General features: G+C 39.9%; 1 protein-coding gene across 6 annotated transcripts in view; it reads left to right on the top strand.

Moving 5' to 3' along the window:
• TRAPPC9 (trafficking protein particle complex subunit 9) overlaps positions 1-24,523 on the top strand; it is a 639,688-nt gene that overhangs the window by 364,160 nt on the left and 251,005 nt on the right. For all 6 annotated transcript variants that reach the window (XM_058564989.1, XM_058564990.1, XM_058564988.1 and 3 more), the window contains one exon: positions 10,473-10,615. In XM_058564989.1, the coding sequence (XP_058420972.1) occupies positions 10,473-10,615 (143 nt within the window). The remainder of the gene's footprint in view (positions 1-10,472; positions 10,616-24,523) is intronic.

The raw sequence follows: 24,523 nt of genomic DNA, 5'->3' as shown, positions 1-24,523 counted from the left end.
GTCACACATTTAACATTGGCTGGGATCTTATAGTGCACTTGGCATTGGGCCAGGTTTCTAAGATGTGGATTTGAACTCTTTCTTCCTTCCACTCCTATGTATTCAACTCTCCATGAGTACTAGGTGACAGGGTCTAATGGTGAGATGGTGTGAGTCCTCTGTGGGCCCACAGTCAAGGTGGGGACAGACCCATTCCAAAGCACTGACTTGTATCCTGTGGAGGAGACCACAGAATGCTGCATGTCTCCAAGGAGCAGGAGCATCTCTCCCCTGACCTTGAAGGTGGAAACTGTCTGGTCACATGAATCTAACAGGCAGAGTGAGAAAATATTGGCACATTTTGTTTTCTACCAAGACTGCTTTGCCCAATTCCCTCTCTTCTTCCCTAGTGTTTTTGCTTGACCCTATCCCTGGCCACTGTCGTGCCTGGTTCTGGATGTTCTTAAATGAGAACTGGCCACCTCTCTCTTGCATCAGTTGCTGTGTGCTCTGCATCACTATTGTTTCGGAGTCCACTGACTTAGAGAGCAGTGCACGTGAACCAGGGTCACACGTCCATCCACTCATGTCCTGTGTTTTCTCATTATTCATTGAAGATATGCTCCATATGCACAATTGGCAACCCAATAGTGAATAGGACGTAACCTGTTGGAAACACAAATTCATACCACAACGAAGTACACATCTAGAAGAATGATTATAATTAAAAAAAATTGACTACCTAATGTTGGCAAAGATGTGGAGCAACTAGAACTCTCTTACATTGTTAGTGGGAGTGTAAAATGGTAAACCTAATTTGGAAAACTGCAAATTCTTATTAAGTTAAATATGCTTCTGCCAATAACCCAGCAATTCCACTCCTAAGTATTTATCTAAGAGAAATAAAAAAATATATCCACACATAAAAACTTGCACAAGAATTTTTTTATAGCATCTTGATTTTTAATATCCTTAAATTGGGAACAACTCAAATATCTATTAATTGGAGAATGGAGAAACAGATTGTAGTGTATTTATACAATGGAGTACTACTGAGCAATGAAAAAAATTAACTTTATGTCTATAGCTGTCACTATATTTATCTGTATACATACGATAAGATGGGTGAATCTTGAAAATATTGTGTTGCACAAAGGAAGCCAGCTGTAAAAGAGAATGTACTGTATGATTAATGATTTATGTATGATTGTATGATTTATGATTCCATTTATGTGAAATTCAAGAAAAAGCAAATCTAATCTGTGGTGAAAATTTTCCGAAAGTGGTTGTCTATGGGAGTGTGTGTCTTTGATTAGAAGGGGGCACAGGGGAACTTTCCTGATTGATGGAAATGTTCTGTATCTTTATGAGGCTGATGGTTACATAGGACATACATTTATCAAAACTCATTGAATTGTATACTTGGCTGTATATTTTGACTGTATATTTTGTATGTAAAGTTTACCTCACACCAAAAAGGAAATATTAATAAATATCAAACTCTAGTTGGTAGATTTGCGTTTTGTAATAGTATGTATTAGCAATTTTGAAACCACTTTCTGTGTATTTTATGTGTGAGTAGTTGAGTAAATATATTGAGGATGGATGGGGGCTACATTTTGCACAATTAGAGAAGGTTGTTACAGGTGTGGAAAGGGGGGAAATTAGAATGAATCTTGTGGTATAAGTTTGGAACTTGAGGTGTCACTATGAACTCACTGTGATATATTTCTATATCCTCGTCCATCTATACCTATCTCCATATCTGTATAGAAATAGCTATCAGTATATATGCATATGCATATGCAGACACAGGCATATTCCTGTACATATGCACATTCCTCAGGTTTGTTCACTGAGAAAGCCTTGAAGCAAGAGCATCTTAGTAGCAATGAGCACATCTAACATTCGTTTCTTGTCGTCATTCCCCACCAAAAAGTTCCAGTCCCCTTCAGAGAAATGGCTAATTTCCAGGGCAGGGAAAATAGAAGATGATCCTGGAACATCCTGTTGTTCCATAAAGTAAGAAAGTGCTCAAAGAATGGTGAGGGCATGTCAAAGGTCACAGCAGCCAGCTTGAACAGATGCCAAATCTGGGACAATCTGAGCATCAACATGAATAATGACAGTAACAGATTATAATAATAATAACAGATTATTGAATAGAATAAGAATTCCTGAATCCATGTGGATGTTAACAACCAAATAAATAGGGGAAGAGAAAGCTTTTTCTTATAGTAGATTGGCAACTACCAAATATGGAATGGACGATGTTAGAAAATTATCAATGAATGGTAAAACTAGTGGGTGAAAATTTAATGAGGGGTATTTACCCATTCTCAAACATCTCCACACAAATTACTTATTGATTACTAAGGGAAAAACAGGAGCTAAACGATGGAGAAACCTTGCAGACACCATCTTATCACATCTGTCTATATCATCTATATCTATGTTTATCTGAAAGAGAGACACAATTATAAAATGGGAAAAATTGTGAACAATTTTTGAATTGGGTAACAGGGAGGTTTTTTGTACTTTCAACTTTTCTGTCAATTTGAGATAATACTGAAGATAAAAGTTTAAAAGTTAAACTTTAAAGTAGTAGAAGAAAACGGGAGAATTATATTTTATGAGTGTGGAGGATGTTTCTAATCATGATTCAGGAACCATAAAAAAAGTGCAAGACATATAAAAGATTGATGTATTAACTGGAAGAAAATTAAAAATTTCTGCAAGGCAAAAAGCATCATAAAACCAAAGACAGTGTCCAACTGTGAAAAATATTTGCAATTTGTATCACAGGCAAGGCGTAATTTCCTTAATATGTAAAACCTCCTAGAAATCTGGAAGAAAAAAGACTGACAGGTCAATAAAAAAGTGGTCAAATGATATAAACGTGTATTTCACAAAGAAAGATATGAAAGTGGCTGCTGTTCTTGGTTCCCCAAATCAGATTTTTGAGTTGGTCTTTTAATAGTCCCCAGACACATCCCCCCTCCATCTGGACCTAGTGTCCTACCCCTTCTCAGTGACTGAGGGACTTCTGGGCCTTTTGAGTAGAAGCTGTTTGATGGCTGGTGTTGCTCAAACCCTTTCTGGCATTATTGTGGATGTACCATTTAATTTGTAGTCACTTGACATCTTTAAGGCATAATTAACACTGAAGAAAGACTTTGGCCAAAAGTGCTAATTAACTGGAAAGTAATGGTAAGGCTTTCATTTATATGTTTCTTTGACCTTAAGTGAACTGTAGGGCTGGTCTCTTGGGGAATGAGCCCCAGCTGGGACCTCTGGTCCTGAACGTTTCACTTATTAAGTGAATCACATCACAGCTATTAATCTTATGTCATATCACAGAAATAGAGCAGAAGGAAATCTGTGGTGACAGGTCCAATTGGGGTCTTTAAAAATTAGAGATCTATTTCTCAGACAGATAAATTAGGATACTGTACAACGGTGATTGTTTTTCTCTGGCAATAACCTTAGTTAGATTAGAACTCATGGAACATTAGATTTCTAATACAAAATGAACAATAACAATTCATGTAAGAACTGGTAAGATACTCAAGTAGTAACTGGCACAACTCTGATTTTACAAATGAGGATATTGAGAGCTAGAGAAGGGACATGACTTTCCCAAGGTCATAGGAAGTTTTAATTATAGTAGATCATTATCTCACTTTCATGACTTCTGCTGCAGAACTTGAGAATCCCGAGGCTCCACAGTTGTCTTAAGACACGGGCAGTCCCAAATCAATGTGGCCAGCACTGTGACTTGGAGTTTTTTGTTTTAATGTTTGCAAGTGATTGCGCGCCTATTAATGGTCAGGATCAATATCTAAAATCAACTTTATTGAGTGTGACTTGCATTTTGTAAAGTACAGCCACATTAACTGTACAGTTTGATCAGTTTTGACAAATGTATATCCCCATGTAACTGCTGCCCCCGTCAAGATGTAGAATATTCTCATTGCCCTTAAAGGCTTCCCTGACCCCTTTGCAGTCAGTCCTTTCTTGCCCCTAACCCCAGGCAACTACTGATCTGCTTTTCGTCACTAAAGACTAACCTTTTCTAGCATCTCATATACGTGCAACCATATGGTGTAGACTGCCTCTTTCACTCAGAATAATGTTTTTGAGATTCTTCCATGTTGTGTGTATCAGTAGTTTGTTTCATTTTGTTGCTGAGTGGTATTCCATTTTATGGAGATACTACAATTTATCTAGTCACCTACCTCTTGTTGGACATTGAGGTTATTTCCAGTTTGGGATTATTATGAATAAAGTTATTGGACATTTACATAGATGTCTTTGTGTAGATATGTTTTTATTTTTCTTGGTAGGAGTTTCATTGCTTAATAATATGTTAATTATATCTTTAAATTTATAAGGAACTGCCTAGTTGTTCCAAAGTGATTGTACTATTTTACATTACCACCAGCAATTTCTGAGAGTTCTAGTAGATTCTTTAGGATTTCTTTTTGTGCATGATTGTGTTGTCTGCAAACAGTTTTACTTCTTGCTTTCCAACATGTATGCCTTTAATTTCTTTTTCTTGTCTTATTGAACTTGCTAGGCTCTCAAGTACAGTGTAGATAGCAGTAATGACAGCTATGTCCTTGCCTTATTCTGGATTTTAGGGGAAAATCATTCAGTTTACCATTATGTATGGTTTTAACTGCAAGTTTTTCATGGGTGTACTTTGTAGATATTCCTTTCTATGCCTAGTTTGCTGAGATTTTTAAAAAAATCATAAATGGGGTTTGAATTTTGTCAGTTGTGTTTTGTGAAGCTATTGAGATGACCATATGATTTTCTTTTTTGTTTGTTAATAATCTGTTAATATGGTGAAAGCCATTGATTTTCTGACATTAAACCAACCTTGCATTGTTGAGATAAACTTACATGGTCACAACGTATTGCCCATTTTATACATTACTAAATTTGATTCAGCAATATTTTGTTAAGAGTTTTTACATCTAAATTCCTGAGGGATGTAAGCCTGTAGTTTTTTTTCCCATGTAAATTCTTTGTCTGATTTTGGTATTTGGGTAATACTGGCCTCATAAAAAACAATTTCTTTCTTTCTGTATTTTCTGAAGGTTATTTGTGTAAAATTGATATTGTCTCTAACATAAAGGTTTGATAGCATTCAGCTGGGAAACCATCGGAGCTTGGGACTTCTTTTAGAGGGGTGTTTTCAATTGTGAATCTAATGTCTTCAATTGACACATGACTCTTCAGGTTTTCTATTTCTTCCTGGTTCCATTTGGTCACGTGTCCATTTTATCTAAGTTGCTGAATCCACTGGCACTAACTTGTTTACACTATTCCTTTTTTATCTTTTTAGTGTGTGTAGAATCTGTACAGATACTCATTTTCATTCTTGATATTGTAATTAGTTTCTCGCTCCTGTTTTCCTTGATTAGCCTAACTTAGAAGATTGTCAACTTTATTGATATTTTCAATAACTAGGTTTTGGTTTAATTGACTTTTCTCTATTATTTGTCCATTTTCGGTTTAATAATTGCCTAATCCTATCTTCCTTGCCAGGTTGTTGTCCCTTCCTATCCAACTCCTGCCCACCAGGCACACACAGTCCTTTCTTTTCCTGTATCCTTATGTATCCTTGGACACTTCTCTGATATAACATATCACAATTTATCCTCAATGTCTCTGGGCTTGTGTCTTTGATTAGACTGGAGCCCCTCAAGGGTGGCACCGTGTCTTCTGCCATAGTCTCTTACACGTGGTAGACATTCATCCGGGGTCAGTGAGTGAGTGATTGGATGGATGAATGAATGCTATTCTGAGCAGTTTGTATAAATGACGAGAGTGTGGGCTGTGCATCCATGTAGCTCGAATCCTGGATGTGCCACTTCCTGGGTGTGTGTCTTAGGCCAGTCACCTAACTGCTCTGAGCCTTGTTTATGAAAACAGGGCTTTCGTTGTAGGGCTCTTAAGAACATTAGAGTCAATGTGTATGGATCATTTAGCAGAGCATTCAGCACTTAGTAGTTGCTCAATAGAAGGTAGCCATTGAAAGACCTTTCATTTTAACTTGAATGTAGTATGCCTAGAAAATAATTTTTTCTGTGATTCCTTGCCCATTATGATTTTTGGAATAGTCTTCTCTCAAAGTAAGGAGTGCAGAGAAGTGCATTGCTTCTTGTTACATTGTGATTAGAAAAACCTTGAACATCCTGTGTCTTTTGCCTTACCAACCCACTTTTATGGTTTTATTAAAATATTCTAATTTTATTGGGCTGAGGAGGCTTTTTGTTTCTTTTTTTAATCAAAGAAGAAAGATAATAATAATAATTTCACAGAGCCTTTTCTATACTTGATTTTCATAAATTAGACAGATATTTTCCCCCACAATTATATGTTTTCCTTGGTTCTCTTCAGAGTAAAGAAAGAGCCAATTTCAACAAAATGGAAACAGACTATTTCCTCTTTGTTATATGGTACCTGACAGATGTCTCTCTCTGTGTATTTTTTGCTCAGTTCTCAGGTGATTTCTCCTACATCACTCCCTGGAGGCAACTTTTAAGTTTACCTTAAAAAAGCCAGTATGACATTTTTTGTTACCTTACAGATTTTGGCTTTTCAAGGCCATTGTTGAGAATCTGGCTGTTTCCTTAGCCACCATGCCTGCAATTTGAGGAAGCTGCCATATATGTGTTGGATGATGGGTGGGCTTCACTTGTTTATTAGTTAATTCATTTAGACATTCATTTACTCAATGTTTGCTGAGCTTTCTGAGATCTTGTTCTAAGCACAGAGCCTGGCACTCAGAGAGTACCCAGGAAGTGTTTGAAAAGATGAATGAAAGAATAGACCAAGCAAATGAAAGTCAGTTGGATTTAGGAAGTCATTATAGAAAGGCTTATTGGGATGTGTGTGTGGGGGGTCTGACCTTCTGCTGACGACAAGGGGGTTTTCAAACAGTGTAAGACATGTTCACGAGAAACCAGCAATCCTTTTGAGATGATAGGACAGTGCTTCATGCTATGGGAAAAGGATTTGGGATTTTGGTGAGTCCAAAATATAATCCTAGAGTATTAAAAAAAAATCTGTATTTTATTGAGCCCTTTTTAAGTGAGGAGGTATAGAAGCATTCTTGGAAAAGGTGTGGCTTTATCCGGGCCATGAAGGAGGAGTAACATTTGCGTAGGTTTAGGGAATCAGTGAAGATATTCCTGCTAGTACCAAAGTTGAAGGGAACCTGTAAACATGTAGGCATGAAAGATACCTTGAGGAGTGGTGGGAGGTAAGCTTTTAAAATGGACTGAAGGACTTGAACAGACATTTTGATGCTCAATATCACTAGTCGTTAGGCAAATGCCAGTCAAACCAAAATGAGATACTACTTCACACCTACTAGGAAGGTTAGTATGAAAAAACAAAAACCAAAAAAGACCCCCTAAAACAGAAAATGACAAATGGTGATAAGGATGTGGAGAAATTGGAACACTTGTGCACTGTTGGTGGAAATATTAAATGATCAGCCACTGTGGAAAATGGTATGGTGATTACTAAAGCAATTAAATATATATAAATAAATGTATACCAAAAGAATTGAAAGCAAGGTCTTGGAACAGATATTTGTACACCTATGTTCATAGCAGCATTATTTCCAGTAGCCAAAAGGTGGAAGCAATTTAAGTGTCCATTGACAGATGAACGGATAAACAAAATGTGGTCTATATATAGAGTGGAATATTATTCAGCCTTAAGAAGGAAGTGAGTTCTGACACAGGCTACGACATGGATGACCCTTGAAGGCATTATGCTAAGGGTAAAAAGCCAGTCACAAAGGACAAAAACTGTATGATTCCCCTCATATGGGGTCCCTTGTTGTTAGTGTCCTCAAGTTGATTTTGACTCCTAGTGACCCTAGTCTGTCTTAGTCTGGAGGCACCGCTGAAACCTGTCCACTATGGGTGACCTTGCTGGTATTTGCAATACTGGTAGCATAGCTTTCAGTATCACAGCAGCACACAGCCACCACAGTATGACAACAGACAGTTGAGTGTTGTAGTTCCCTGATGGGGAACCAAACCCGGGCTGTAGCAGTGAGAGTGCCGAATCTTAACCACTAGACCACCAGGGCTGGCTATGTGAGGTCCGTAGAGCAGTCAAATTCATAGAGGCATAGAGTAGAATGGTGGTTGCCAAGGGCTAGGGGGAGGAGGAATAGGGAGTTAGTGTTTAATGGGTGCAGAGTTTCAGTTTGGGAAGATAAAGTTCTGGAGATGGATAGTGATGATGGTTGCACAACAGTGTGAATGTACTTAATGCCACAGAATTGTACATTTAAAAATGGTTAAAATGGTAACTTTTATGTTTATATTTATTTTCCCATGATAAAAAGTGTGAAAGAAAAAAAAAGGAAATGGCACTGAAATCCATTTCCCATTTCTTCCTATTCTAAGCCACGTTGCCTCAGGTTGTCTGGTTGTGAGGTTGCAGTGAGAGAAACAAGAGGGGCCCCAGTTGGGCGTTGTCCATGCCAGACCTGTTGCTCTGTGCTCACACAGTGTGTTCTGGCTTCCACTCACTACTGCTTTTCTGGAAGATTCTTCCACTAGAGTCATTAGTGACTAATCGCCAAAAGCTGTGGACATTTTCTCAGACCTTTTGTCATGTGGCTTGGCTGCAGCAGTGGGCATTCTGGTCTGTCTTCCCAAAGCTCTGCCCTCCTTGGTTTCTATGACACCAGCCTTTGTCTCTTGTTGCTTGTGCTCTGGGTGTCATGTCTAGGAAACCATTCCTAATCCACGGTCACAGAGATTGACTCCTATGTTTTCTTCTTAGAGTTTTATCAGCAAACTTTTTATGTGAAGACGATATAGTAAATGTTTTAGCTTTGCTGGCCACATATGGTCTCTCTTCTTTATTCTTTTTGGTTTTGTTGTTTTATTTTGTTTTGTTTTGTTTTACAACCTTTTAAAAAATGTGAAAACTGTTCTCAGCTCCCAGGGCATACAAAACCAGGCTGCGGGCCAGATCTGGCCCATGGGCTGTAGCTTGCTGATGTCTGTTCTAGGACCTTACTGTGGAAGATTGAGTCATTCTGGTGAGGAGTAGAGCTAGGTTTGAGGTTTCTCGTTGCTATGGATACTTTTGGTGCACCACAGGCTCCAGATTGTAGTGGGGGGAGGAGAAGGAAGTAGGGGCTGCTGAGATGCCTGAGGATTTCGGGTAATGGTCCCCTCCATCCTCAGCCCTCCCTCCCTGCCAGCACCATGGACGGGGTCTCTCCACACCTTTGTTCCTCCCTCCTTCTTCTGGGGTGCCTGCTAGGTCTGTGGCAGGAGCAGATGAGGTCTCTCTGTTGTCCTTGTCCTGCGCTGTGCACCTGGGGCATGTGTGTGGGGCTCTCTCGGCATTCCTGCTCCTCCTCCCCGTGTCAGCCAATCTCTGCCTAGTATCGTGATGGGCATTGTGTATGACCAGGTTTCCGGCCCCTGCCCAGAGGTAGGAGACCTCTGATGGCATTGGTATAGGATCCTGGCTCGCGACTGGCTCCTGGCCCTCCCCGCAGCTTCTGCCCTCCCCATGGTAGACTGGATATTTACCCCTGCATTTGTGCCCTTGGCATTTGCTACCCTTCCACCAGAAGCTTAAGATTTTGCTTCATAGGAGAGAAGAGTCTGGATGGGGTGGGTTTGGGGTGAGGGTTGAGGCTGGGGTTTCGGTTTCTTGCCTTTCCTGGTGGCAGCCAACTCCCTCGTCCATGCCTGTACCATTGAGGGAGGCTCCCACTGTTCTCCTGCCCACCCCTGCCAGTCCTTCTGTGAGCACCCTGGGAGCTCCATGGAGAAAACCCTGGAGTGGGTGGGAACTGCCCTCATGTCTGGGCTTCTGGGGGGTCTTCGCTGTCATTGAAGCCCCTACTCAGCCTTCAGAAATTCTTTAACGTCTGAGCTGATTCCTTCCAGTCAGCTTGTATGGTGGCTGGCTCTGCCCCTGATGAGACTGTGTCCCCACTCTGTCCATCCTGGAATGGTCTTGTCCATCCTTGGCCTTCTGGCTCCGTGGTTGCCCTATGACCTTATCTCTCGATGGGTTCAAGGCAGCATCATGAATTTGTAGCTTGTCAGCTTTACTCACTCTTAGCCTGGGAGCCATGCTCTACCTCCTTGATAGAAGTATCCCACTCCCCCCACACCTGATCTGTGTGTTTAAATGATGCTGATTGAAATGAGTTTTTCTCTCTAAAATGCTGTATCCAACCACAGAATAATTTTGGAGCATCTTTCCATTTGCATATCCAGGCTGAGAGCTGTTGGTGTAGACATGGGCCATCAAAGGAAAGATGGTGCTAGGTGTCAGGTGCCAGGTGTCAACACTGGGTGAGAGTTGTCCAACACTAATAACTTTACCAGTTGGGGTTATCTTCATCTTACCTAAGTGACATCTGCCTCTTGGAGGAACACTGATCAGCTTAGGGAGTACTAACATCATTTTTTATATCTTTTTAGACCCTGGAAGCTATCCTGAATTTCAAATACTCTGGAGGCCCGGGCCACGCTGAAGGATATTACAGGAACCTCTCCCTGGGCCTGCATGTAGAAGTTGAGCCATCTGTGTTCTTCACCCGAGTCAGTACTCTGCCAGCAACCAGGTAAACGAATCTCTGCTCTGTGATCACCTTGTTCTAGCCTGACGGCACTGGTTTTGGAATTCTGATCTTGGTATTCATCTTGGACCCACCTCACATCAGATCCAAGCCATTGTGCCAAGTTGCTTAGCCTCCTCGGGACTTAGTTTCTTCATCAGAAAAACAGGCAGTGTATAGAAGTGCCTCTTCAGTTAGTTGTGAGTGAATGGGCGTTCACACCTTATAACATGCTGTAATAATAATGTTAACATTGCAACGTGCTTATTTGTGGTCATCATTGTACAGGACATGTTTCCTACTCATTGCCCTCAGCCTGGTCCTGACTCCAGTCTAGTTCAGCTCTCCTGTTAGCAGGGAGCTCAGCAGATAGCCACATGTCTTGGAGACTCCTGGAGGAGTCTAACATCTCTTTCTGTATCACTTCTGGCATCTTAGTAAGACTTTGTATGCAGGGCCAGGCTGTCCAGCATCTCAGCACCCCCCCACTTCATGGGGCTCCCAGTCATCTAGGGCATTGGGTCATTTCTACTCAGGCAGCCCTTCTTGCACAGAAGCTTTCTCTCCTTTTTACTTCTCCAGGCCTAGTCTTCCTTCAAGGAGGAAGAAATCAGACAGTGTGTCTGCTTCACACCCAGAAGTGGCCAGAGATACTAGAAGTATTCTTCTCTGAGATGGGAGAGTGACAATTGCTCATCCCAAACTTTGAGCTCTGGTGAACTGGGAGTAGTGAGGTCTGAAAACACTGGGTGGAGCTCCAGCCAAATGGAGCTCCTCTGTCTCTCAGATTCCTGCCCCAGGTGGGGAGCAGCCTTTGGAAAGCAGGTGCTGATCACCGCTGAGCACTTCCATGTTTTCACGTCTAGTGGTGCCTTACATTATGAGGTAAGACAGAGTGGGTTAGTATTATTTATTCTTAGTAGAGTTAAGGCAGCAGTGATGACCAACACCTACCTGTACAGCCTTGAACATGACAGGGAGAAGATCACATGCAGTGTCCTCCTTCCCTCCACATCAGCTGCATATTCCACAGTGAGATAGAGGGACGTTGTTGCCCGTCTTAATGTTGATATAAAACTTCTTTTAAAGTGATACAGCCCCAAATAATTAGTGTAGTTTTAGTTTATAGGAAAGACTATTTTTCTTTCCAGCTATTGGAGAATGGCTTCAGCAAGAATTAATGGCTTAGCTTGGGCTTTTTAGCATCACATTTCATCATCTATCACTTTGTCAGTCCGCAGAGTAATGGTCTTTCTTGCCAAGACTCGCCTCTGTTTTGAATCTGTGTAAAGCATCACAGCACTTGCCCCTGGGGAAGCTTCGGCCAGGACTGCTGCCAGATGCTATTAGAGCATTTCAGGCCTTTCTGTACATTAGGTCCACTCCACCATAAACCTGATGTGTGTTTCTGTCTCATCACCTCGTCTCCTGCTGCCACTGCTCGTATGAATAGTTCTTTGAAGCAGCACAGGTTGTCACTGAGTTGGGTTTTTTCCCTGTTGGCTTCCACATCATGGCCCCTGCAGCTCTAAGGGACAATTTCAGATGAGAAAAATGCTACCTTGTGGCACACTGCAGACGCACACTGGAAGAGTTGGTGGTTAGCTCAAGTGCTGTTTGGCTCCTGATTACCCAACCTGTTGACCTCATTTTCTTTCCTTTTGGCCTACATATTTCTTTCCCCTGCTCTTGGGAACGAGATTTGATTTATTCCTGCTAAGTCTAGTTGATCTCCAATTGCTGTGGATTAAACCTCTGAAATGTCTCCTGATCGCCCTCTGCATTCCACTGCACGTCTTTGTCGTCTTTCCTTGGAACTCTAGAAATAGTTGCCTTCTCGATCTCTTGCCTCCAGTCTTGCTCCTGCATCATCCTGTAACTACAAATGTTGCCACGTCACTGTCTGGCTTGAAGACTTTTGCATTCCTTATTTGATAGAGTTCAAAATCCCTACTGTGATATTCGAGGTACTTAAATATTTGACGGAGACCTTCCTCTTCAGCTCTGTTTGCCCCTAATTCCTCCACACTTCATGTGAAAGACACTTCGCTTCTCACCATCCCTAGGATATGTGAAGACAGTTTACTCCAATATGCCTTACATACATCTTTTTCTGAAACTGTTCTTTTTCTTAGGCTGTCACCCCTTCACTTCACCTTTTAGAAAATGTCTGTTTGCCATTGATGATCTATGTTACCATTTTTGTAAAATTTTCTTGAACATGACTAGGCAGTGTGAGTTGGTCCTTCTGTGGGTTCCCTTGTACTTTGTACTTCTAGAAAAGCACTTACCAGACTATAAACCTTAAACCAACCCCTCTAATGATTCAACTATAGGAAGCCTTCACTCAGGTAAGAGATGGACAGAGCCCAGTCCTTGTGTTTCATCAGCCTGATAAAAGCTCATCAGGCAGAAATAATACCAAGTAGAAACTTGGATCTACATTAAGGAAGGATGAATCCCAGAAATAATAAATAAGTTAATAAATATAAAAGTTTCTTCCCCTAACTTCTTAATTTCTTTAAAAGACTATTGACTGTTTAAAGAAGAAATAATAGCATTTAACTTTGTTGTGTATATCGTATACTGAAGTAAAATATGTAACGAAAACGGTAGTGCAAAGAACTGGAAGAGAAAGAGGAGAGTGAAGATGGAGGTTAAGTGCAAAGTGTTATCATATTTGAAGTTAGAATGTGATAAGTTAAAGATGCATATTGTAAACTGTGGAGCAACCACTTAGGGTGTGGATAATGAGCCAGAAGAGAGAAAATGGAATGCTAAAAAAATACTTAATCCAAGAAGGGGGGAGAGATGCCAAGAAAGGAGGGGAAAAGAACCATGAACATACAGTCAAACAGGAAACACATAGCAATGTGCTAGAGTGAAACCCACTGTATCAAGAATTACATTAAATGTAAATGGACTAAACACTACATTTAAAAGTGGAAATTAAAAAAGCAAGAGCCAACTGTACGTTTTCTACAAGAAATTCACATTAAATATGCACAGTTTAAAAGCAAAAAGATGGGGGAAAAAGATAAGCCATGCAAACACTGATCATAATAAAATTGGTATGGATGTATTAAGATCAAGTAGATTTTCAGGAGAAAGAGAGAAAGAATAATTTGTAATGATAGAAGGTTCAAGTCATCAAGAGTACCTAACAATCCTAAATGCAAATTCACTTAAAAACATAACTGCAAAAAAACCTGACACCTGAAGGGAGAAATAGAAAACACCACAATTATAGTTGGATATTTCAGCACTTATCTTTCAGTATTTGATAGAACAAGCAGACAGAAAATTAGTAAAAATAGAGAAAACTTGCACAGTTCTAGTAAGCAACTCCAGCTAACTGATATTTAGAGAATACCAAATGCTTATATTAGAAAAGTTAAGTGGTTTAAATTCAGTGATGTAAGTGTCTACATTAGATAAAGAAGAGAAAAATATACCCAGAATAAACAGAAGTGAAAAAAATATTAAAGAGTGGATATCAATGAAATAGAAAATGAAAAAAGAATACCTAAAGTCAATGAAACCAAAAGTTAGTTCTTTGAAAAGATTGATAAAATTAATAAACTATAGCCAGGATAATCAAAATTTAAAAAGAAAAAAGACAGAATGCACATTACCAATAATGAGAATGAAAGAGGGACATCACTACAGATTCTGCAGACATTAAAAGAATAATAAGAGTATATTATGAAAAATCATATTCCAATAAATTTGACAACTTAAATGAAATGGAAAAACATTTTGAAAGACACAAATTACTCAAATTGACACAAGAAGAAATAGAATCTTTGAGATAGTCATATATCAGTTAAAGAATTTAAATTCTTAATTTAAAATTTCTCACAAAGCAAACGTTAGGCTCAGATGACTTCACTGTGAAATCCATAAAGCTTTTAAGAAAGAAATAATAACACTTTTATAAAAACTCTTCCAGAAAATAGACAAGGAGGGAATACTTCCAACTCCCATTTTATGACACTAGCTTAACCCTGATGCCAAGTCCAAACAAAGATGTTATGAGAAAATAAAACTTTAGACGGGTATCCTCATATATATAATTGCAAAAATTCAAAACAAAATATTAACAAATCAACTCCAGCAATATATAAAAGGGATAATGCAACACAACCAGTTTTGGTTTAACCCAGCAACCCAAAGGTGTCTTACCATTGAAAAACCAGTCAGCAGAATTTACCACATTAGCAAAATAAAGGAAAAAAATCATAAGATCATGTCAGTCCTTGAAGAAAAATCTTTTGACAAAATTCAACACTTACTTATGATAAAACTCCCAGTAAACTAGGATTAGAAGAGAACTTCAACATCCTGATAAAGGGCATCTACAAAAACCCTGTAGTTATAGAATTAACATTACATTTAACAGTGAAAGGCTGAGCACTTTTTCTCTAAGATCAGGAACAAGGCAAGTATGTCTGCTCTTACCACTGTATTCATTTTCTTGCTAGTCCTAATCAGAGCAATAAGATGAGAAAAGTCTTAAAGCTATAAAAATTGGAAATGAAGAAGTACAGTTATTATTCACACGTCTTTGCATGATACATATGATCATGTACATAAATATCCTAAGAGATCTACCACCCCAAATAAATTATTAGAACTAATAAGTCAAATTAGCAGGATTGCGGGATACCGTGTCAATCTTCAGAAATCAACTGTATTTTTATGTACTAGCAACTGACATTTGAAAATGAAAATTTGAAAATAATACATGCATTATAATAAAAAACAACACTTAGGGATAAATTTTTAAACATATGAGTCTATTTTGAAAATGACAAGGCACAGCTAAGAGAAATTAAAAAAGACTTAAATAATAGGAGAGATATATCATGATTATTGATTGGAAGAGTCAATTATTGCTAAGATACTGTCTTTTCTCAAATTTGATTATATATTCAATGCAATCCAAATCAAAATCCCAGCAGGATTTTCTTGGGGAGGGGGGATGTAAATTGGCAAGGTGTTTTTAAAATTATTTCCAAGCGAAATAGACTATTACCAATAGAATAGGAAAATAACTTGATTAAAAAAAAGAACAAAGTTGGAGAACTTAGGCTATATGGATGGTAAGACAATGTAAAGTTACAGTGATCAAGAGAATATGCTTTGTTGTAAAGATAGAGATCAATGGACCATAATAGTCCAGAAATAGACTCACTCATATATGATCCATGGATTTTTAACAAGGTATGAACATTTTGTGTGGAATGAAAAGTCTTCTCAACAGGTGGTGCTGGAAGAACTGGGTATAAACTTGGGGAAGAAAAGAGCTTTCACTCGTACATCACGTCATACACAAAAATTCATTTGAGATGGATTCTAGACCTAAATGAAAAAACTTTAACCATAAACCTCCTGAAAGAAAAAGTAGCAGAGTAGTTTTGTAACTTTGGGGAAAAGATTTCTCAGATGGGGTAAGAAACTACTAACATAATGTAAAAAGTTGATAAGATGGATTTTATCAAAGTTAAAAGCCTCAGCTCGTCAAAAAGCAAGCTACACGCTGGGGGAAAATTTTTGCAATACATTTATGCAACCAAGGTCTTGTATCCAATCTATATAATGAAGCCTAAAAATAAATACAGAAGAGACAAACAGTGAAGCAAAAAAATGAACAGAAGAGTTGCATAGATTGTTCACAAAGGAAGGTTTACGAATGGCCTCGAATCACCTGAAAGTGCTCCACGTCATTAATCATTAGGGAAATGCAAATTAAAACCACAATTGGATACCACTGTATACCCTCTAGAGTAGCTAAAATTAAAGAAGACTGACAACGCCAAATGATGGTAAGAATGTGAAACAACTGGAACTCCCATAAGTTGCTTTTGGGAGTGTACAATGGTACAACCATTTTAGAAATTGGTCAGCAGGTTCTCATGAATTTTAACATCTACCTCTCCAGTGACCCAGAAGATATTTACTCAAGAGAAATAAAAATTCATTTCCACAAAAAGACTCCTGTGAGGATTTTCATAACAGCTTTATTCATAATAACTCCAAACTGGAAACAACTCCAAATGCCCATCAACAGGTGAATGAATGAACAATCTGTGGCGTATCCATACAGGGGAACATTACTGAGAAGTAAAATGAACTACTGGGATGTGCAACAATATGGAATAAGCTCAAAATCATGATATTGATCAAAGGAATCTAGTCACAAAAGAAGAGATACTGTGTGACTCCACTTATACCAATTTCTAGAACAGGAAAACCTATTCTGTGATAAAAGAAATCTGCACAGCGGTTGGCTGTGGGTTGAGGTGGGCGGGGCAGGCATTGACTTGGATTAGGTTACCCTCTGTCCCGGTTTATCTGGGACTTTCTGGGTTTTAGCTCTGAAATGCCCTTGTCCTTGCAGAGCCCTGAGTCTTGGGCAAACCCAAACAGCTGCCACCCGAGAAGGAAGAGAACACCTTTCTGAGGTGATGAAATGTTGTATATCTTGATGGGGAGTGGTTTACAGTGTTGTAGGCAAATGTGAAAGCTTGTGAAACTGTATACTTCAGTATGTGTATTTCATTGTATGTAAATTATAGCTTGACTTTAAAATTTTATTGCTCACGTGCAAAAATATACATACAGTTAGAGAGAGCACCTGATTTTTACTGGAGAAGTCTGGGAAGGCATCATAGAAAATGAATTCTTGAAGAATGAAAGGATTTCACCACCCATTCACTGGGAGGAATGAGGCAGTGTTGCTAATTTGTGTGTCTGTTTCCCTCCCCTAGACTTTTAGCTCTGTGCAGTCAGGAGACAGGTTGTTCATTTTAGTGCCTCAAGGCCTAGCACCTTTGGCCCACAGTAGGGCCATGTGAAGACTTAAGGAATGACTGAATGACTAGATGTGGAATACCACGACTGTATTTATTCAGATCTCTTTTTGTGTAAAAGGCATGACTTTTAAAAAAAAAAAGTTTAAGCTCCATTTTCCTTAGAGACCTATATAAATTGCATGTCCTGGAGTACAGAATAATTGTCATACATTTTGGGCACTCAACTTTTGTGCTTTATTGAAGTTGATGTGACATGGTGTATTGTGAATTCATTAATTTGCATCTTGCACACAGGTGAACATTCTTCTTTAGCATCATACCATTTTAGAGTCTAGCATTCCCAGAGATGGCCCATTTCAACACATTTGCATTACACATGAGCCCCAGAGAGGCTGTGTGATTTACCCAGGTTCTCACAGCTTGCTGGTGACAGACTGGCATCTAGCTATTCTGGCTTCAATAATAGCACAGCACAGACAGCTAGATGACCACATACATGTCGGTTGGAGCCTGTATGGAGATTCAAGCTGATTTAGGTGCAAAAAGAAGCCACATATATGTCAACAAATAACTTTATTGCTGGCATAAACAGAATCATATACTCTACTCTGAGACCAAAATACAAATGGATATTAAGTCATTTGCTCCTGGGGTAATTTGTGTATCTGCTCCTCTCATTAATATTGATAATTTCAGCATTTTTTTCTCATCGGTAACTTTTCAATGGTAGTGTTCTAGAAGAGAAAGGGAGAGGGGAAATCCCATTTATTCAAGGCCTACTCTATCCTAGGGAGTGTCCTAGATCCGTTGTGTTCAGCATCCCATTTAAACTCCAGACAACCCTCTGAAGACGGCGTTATATTAGAGGTGTTACATAAGTCACCCTGCGTTGCATGTTAATGAGTGGAAGAGATGCACTTTGAATTGTGGCCTTGTTGGCACCAAAACCTGTGATTCCTGTCACGCGTCCTCTTAACTGGGAGTCCAGAGACCTGGGTTCCAGTTTTCATTCTGCCCCTCACCCCACTGTGTCTTTGGAAGCCTCTTTATCACTCCTGGCTTCAGCCTTCCTGTCCCTGACTGGAGTGATCACCTCATCAGGGTGATAAGAGAATCAAATTAAACAATAGAAAGGGCAGTTGTTTTCTCAGTGCCAAAGCACAATATAGATGGGAGGTGGAATTCTCATTGCTTTTTTACCCTTCTCCCCCAGGGGTGTACATAGGTCTCAGCTGACGTTCATTTAGGAGATCAATCACCTTCGAGATGCACTTTTTCCACAAAGCTGGCTGGTAATGTTGTTAGGGACCAGATTGAAATGGATTGGGCCTCACCGCCCCGTCTGAGTGCCGAGCCTCCCTCCCTCCTGAGGAGCAATTCCTTTCTAGCCTGTTAACAATAAATGATCCGATCTTATACATTGCTCCTCTGAGCTGTGTGGAAAACACGCTCCTCTGAGCAGGGCGTAGGGTGTAATGGTTATTACATTATTAATAGCAATCACACCACTTGACACATCACAGCGCTTATCCTCAGCCATTTAGAAAAATTCCATTTCCCCCTATGGGGTCGGACAGCTCTGCTCCACGGGGAGCGTGTGCTCACAAACACACAATAAAGGCAATTTTAATGTTGGATTTTACCATGGTGGATCTTTTCCAAGGTGCTATACTTATTTATTAAGTTGGTTTTAAATTTAACAAGAATTTAGAATTTTAACAAGCACCAGGATTCAGAACCAATTGTACCTGTATCTGACTTCAAATTTTGATTCTACTGCTTGTTTGTTCTGTGGTCTTGAGCAAATCATTTAAACATCATTTTCCTTCATCTGGAAATGGGGATAACATTGATCTCGCAGGGTCGTGGAAAGGTTTAAAAGATGTATATAAAGTGTCTAATATGGCGCCTGACACAAGGTAGAACACTGAACAGTGGGGTTTGTCATTTTTCGTGTGTGTGTGTGTGTGTGTGCACATGCATGCAACAATTGTGTGCCATAACCTAGGGATGAAGGGATGAGTGAGTCGTGTAGACGCACACCAGCTTTGTGGCAGCTGGCCCTGTGGATGTCCTCAGGATACACTCACCTCAGCGTATCCTAATGGCCTGTGGTTGGCCTTTTCCCCACCTCACTGTCACCTCTCTGAAGGAAAGCATTTCTGGACTCACTGTTGTATTGGCAGCGCCCAGTGAAGTGCTTGGCATAAAATAAGCAGTCAATGCTCAATAGTTAAATAAACATTATGACTGGGGTATGTATAGTGTGTGGTGGGAGCTTTGGAGAAAGAACAAGTGCATTTGCGTTGATGGTTACAGGAGACGCAATAGGAGTTCTTGGGGAAGTGGGAGAAGGACAGTTCTCCTCCCATAGGATGGGAATGACTGGAGCAGAAGTGGGGTTCAGCGCAGGGAGCAGTGAGACGTTTGGCGCCAGACTGCAGGTTCTTAGGGGGTGCACTGAGAGATGAGGTAAGGATCAGAGTGGACCACAGTGGCTGCTGATGCCGTGGGCTTTAACTTCACCTGGCCCTGCCTGCCTAGCAAGCACCAAAGCGCAGCTTCATGCTTTGCACATAATTATTTATTGCTGACTAAACCTAGGGTCTCGTTCACTAAGACAGCAGCACTTTTCATTTCTCCTGGTGGCATGCATATTTTTGTGGCGTTACGGTCCCGGTATGTGTAAAAGGAACTATGTCGTTATTGTGTACCCCCTAAGTGCTAGATACGTAGCTAGGTGCTGTTGCTCTGCTCTCTCTGTAACCCATTTGCCCGCTTATGAAGTGTTTTCCACATTTTACCACCTCTCTGTGCTGAAGCTGCCCATCTGCGATAGGGAGCCATCACTGCACCTTCCTCACAGGTTCGTCGTCCATCCTTGTGTGACACGTGGACTAGGACCTGGCACATGTGATGTGCTCGGAAGCATTGACTTGTGTTATTTTCATCCCGTTTTGTAGCTGGAACTGAGGCATGGGGAGGAGAAATGGCTAGCCTATGTTATAATGGCTGCATGATCCCCCAGTTCTTTGGGGAGCCACGGGGTAACCAGCGGAAGGCAGCAGAGCCGAGGGATGAAGAGAATGGATTTTGGGGCAGACTGAGTTGTGTTGGAGTCCCAGCTCTGCCACTTTGGACAAGGTATAGAATGTCTATGAAATGGGGCTCCCTACAGGATTGTTGTGAGGGTTAAAGTAAGCTCCTGGGAGCAGAGCCCGGCACAGAGCCAGCGTGAGGACGTGGAGTTGATGTCCTTCTCTCTTGTTCTTAGTCTCTGTAGATGTGTGACAGGTAGCACCTTTGCTTTGTTTCCTCTTTCTATTTAAATAAGTCCCTAAGATGACTGCACACGGTAGGGTCATAGTGAATCACTGTTGAATGACAAGACACCTTGATTTCATGGAGGGAAGAAAGGATTTAGGATTAGGAAATGTGGATATAGTTCCTAGCTTGGGCAGGTCTCTCAGCTGCTCTGAGCCCTGCGTTTTCTTATCTGAAAAAACTAGTGGAAGTATTTGCCTTGCAGGGTTATAGCGAGGATTGTATAAACAATGTGTTTTCTCCCCCACTTATTTTTTCTAAAGCCAAAGTCATTCAAGCTTGTTATACAAAATTTATGCCTTATGGAAATATGTTAAGTAGAAAATGAGTGTGTGTTGCAGTGTCATAAAGACATCCATTATTTATAGTTTGATGCGTGTTTCTCTGAACTACTTATTCATCTAAATATATATACAATATTTGTTGCTATTATTTTTAGAGTAAAATCTTAATCTTTTGCAAATGAAAAAATATATAGACACATATTAATCGTCTTTCCATTTCAGTACAGATAGGCTTCCTTATTTGCTCACAAATTGCATACTTTTCCATCACATAGACAGACCATGTTTTAGCTGCTTCTTGATTGAGAGATATTTGGATCATTTGCAAGTTTTTGCTATTTCAAACAGTTTTCTGTTGAACATTCTTGTACATAAATCTTGGTGCATGTGTGGAGTGGTTTGTGTGATATAAATTCCAAGAATTTTCAATTTTAGTATATATTATGGAGTTTTCCTCCACATTTTATACTCCTGAAAGTGTGAGAATGTGAATTTCTCCCCGTTGTAGACATCACTGGATATATCATTCTTTTTCATTGTTTGCAGTTTGATGGATGAGAAATATCTCACTGTTGTTTATAATTTTGATTACCTTGATTTTGGGTGAGGTAAAGCATCTTTTTATATGTTTGTTGAACATTTGCATTTCTTGTGTGTGTCCCTTATACATCATCTTAGCTTAATATTTTATTTTAATTTTTTTTGTTGATCTGCAGAAACTTTGTTATATATATTAGTCTTATCCTAATTTATCATTTGTATTTTAATTTTTTTATGGTGCCTTTTTGCAGGATACTTTTAATTTTTATGTAGTAAAATTATCATTTTGTTCTTGGTGGCTTCTGGGTTTCATATATTTTTTTGAAAAACTTCCCCTACTCCAGATGATATAAATGTTCTCCTTTGATTTTCTGCTAATATATTTATAATTTTACATTTTTACATTTAGATTATTCATCTTTTCTTTATTTTTTATATGTGGTTTGAAATGGGGAACTAATTTTTACCATCAAAATCTAAAAGACAATGTTAAAATATAAAATATTACACACGCTTTGTTATAACTGTTGAAATTAAATTTTTATTAATTATGATATAAATAAATAATGAATGCATACAAAAGTTATAAGTAATTTCTAGATCTTGGTGTATATCTTTTAACTGCCCATCAAAAAATTACCAGTATGTAGTGCAGCTAAGTTTGCAGGAATGTACCTGTTTTTCTCAGCCTCACCAGCACTGCGCTTTCCTCTCCTCCGTTCCTTGCTTCCTGGAACAAATATCTTGTGTAGCCTATTCTGTGCCAAGAAGTGTCCTAGATACTGAACACACAGCAATGAATAAAATAAAGTTCATACTCTAAAAGAGTTTCTATGTCAGTGGAAAGAGATAGGCAGTAAGCATCAATATGCCAGGTGGTACATTTACCAAGAGGTATAGACAACAGACGTGAAGGTGCCAGGTGAGAAGTACCGTGGAGGAACGTGAAGCTGCTGTGGGGAGAAGGCACTGTAGGAGCAGGTGGATGCAGAGGTGTGGACACATGGTCGATGCAGAGGTGTGGGCACATGGTCACTGCAGCAAGCCTGGGTGGCAGGAGCGAGAGGATGGCCACCGATTAGGTTCTGGATATACTTTGAAAGAACAGTACACAGGCTAAGAGTTGCTGCTACACAGGGGGTGTGAGGACTCCAAGGCTATTGTCCTGGGAAGCTGGAAAAATGGAGGTGCTGTGTGCCGGGAAGGGGAAGACTGTAGGGAAGCAGCTTTTACAATAGTTTGCTGATTTAATAAGTACAAAGTGTAAATAAATATAACGCATTTTCGCGATTGCTTTTCCATCTATGTCGTTTTAATCATGCACATGATATTTGTTTCCTGGTCCTTGCTCAGTTTGTCGTCTTCTATGTACGATGAACTGGGCCATCGTCTATTTATCTGAGATGTCTTGACAATAGCAGCGTGTTCTCATAACAGGAGCACACTTTTGTACCACAGAAGTGATATTAAACTGTTGGTTGCCCCAGTGTGGAAATGGGGGTGTCATTTTATTTTGAGATAAGTACATTTCCACAGGGGAAAAAAATCTTCTAAATCCCTTATGTGTCTAAACTCTGGAAGGAGTTATAGGACTAGAGACAAGACCTATTCTTTCCTCCTCCCCTCCTCAGATGATGAAAAATGAAATGGTGTTTCTATTCTGTTGGTCTGATTCAGACCTACGTCATTTTTTAAAATTTATTTGGGAATAAGTATAGATTCACAGAAAGTGGGAAAAATAATGTACAAGGAGATCCTATGCACTCTATACCTCACCTTCCCCAATGGGATATAAAATATTCAGGTCTGCAGTGGGGGAACTGTAGAAAATATTGAAAGGAATTATTTTACATGCCAAATTAAGACCCCTTTGTAATATTTTTTAATCTAATGAACTTTTCAAGTTTTTTTTTTTTTTTGACACATTTAGACTATGTATCTATAACAAGGTATTTAATGTCTTTGAGCTATAGAAGGCCATGAGAGGGCTGGTGACCAAATAAGTGAGTCGGAGGGAACATAATCCTCTCGAGAGGTGTGCCCTGTGCTTTGCTCTGATATAAGTGCCCAGTAGAGCCCCACTGCAGGAACAAAGCAAACTGTGGCCCTGCTCCCTCTTCTTTGATTGGAGATTTTATTGTTCAGACACTGCCACTGGTGGCTGCTTTACATCTCAGCAATTCTCAGACAGAGTGGGCAAGGGCAAGATAGCGACTTACCCTCTTGCCTTGTGGAAGTGGCAGGCAGACAGCCCAGCTAGTGGATCCCATCTTGGTGGTTGATATGAAGACAAGGGCTGTGTTAGCTAGAGGCAAGCCTGGCCTGTGCCCGACAGTCGGACAGTGGACAGCCTCCACCCTCTTCCCGTCAGTCGCTGAGGCTGGTGTGTGAGGGGCGCCCTGGGGAAGACATGAGAAGGGGACCTGCATCTGTGAGAAGAGTGGCTGGAGAACATGTCCCAGCTGGTGTTGCAGGCTACCACAGCACCCCCACCCCGAAATTGCCATCACAGTTCATTCAATTCATAGAACCTCGGGTTAGAAGGGAGCTTAACAACTTGATATGTTTGCGTCATCCCATCCCGCACCTGTTGACTTGTGTGCCCTGAAATGATCACGCTTTTCATCGTTTCCAATTATTAACTTATTGTAGATCTGTACAGGCCAGGAGCTGGGACCCAGCCTGTCACGGGCAGGAGCAGCTGGACATCCCGTCTCGGCTGATACCGAGTCAGTAATTAGCACTCTCTGGTTCCAGGTGTCAACCAGTTATGAGCCCCCCCAAGTGTACCACCTCTTGGTGAACCCCTCCCATTTTTCTGTCTCTGCTCACAGGTGTATCTTGAGGGGGCTTATTTTATGTCTTACTGATACATATTATTAAATTATTAAAATCAATAATTTTAAGTGATCCATATTTTATTTTAGATTTATATTATTAAAGGTCAT

The sequence above is a fragment of the Diceros bicornis genome, chromosome 21 (assembly GCF_020826845.1).
Source record: "Diceros bicornis minor isolate mBicDic1 chromosome 21, mDicBic1.mat.cur, whole genome shotgun sequence".
Lineage (NCBI taxonomy): Eukaryota > Metazoa > Chordata > Mammalia > Perissodactyla > Rhinocerotidae > Diceros > Diceros bicornis.
Note: the sequence above shows the minus strand (reverse complement) of the source record. Positions and strands in the feature narration are given on the sequence as shown.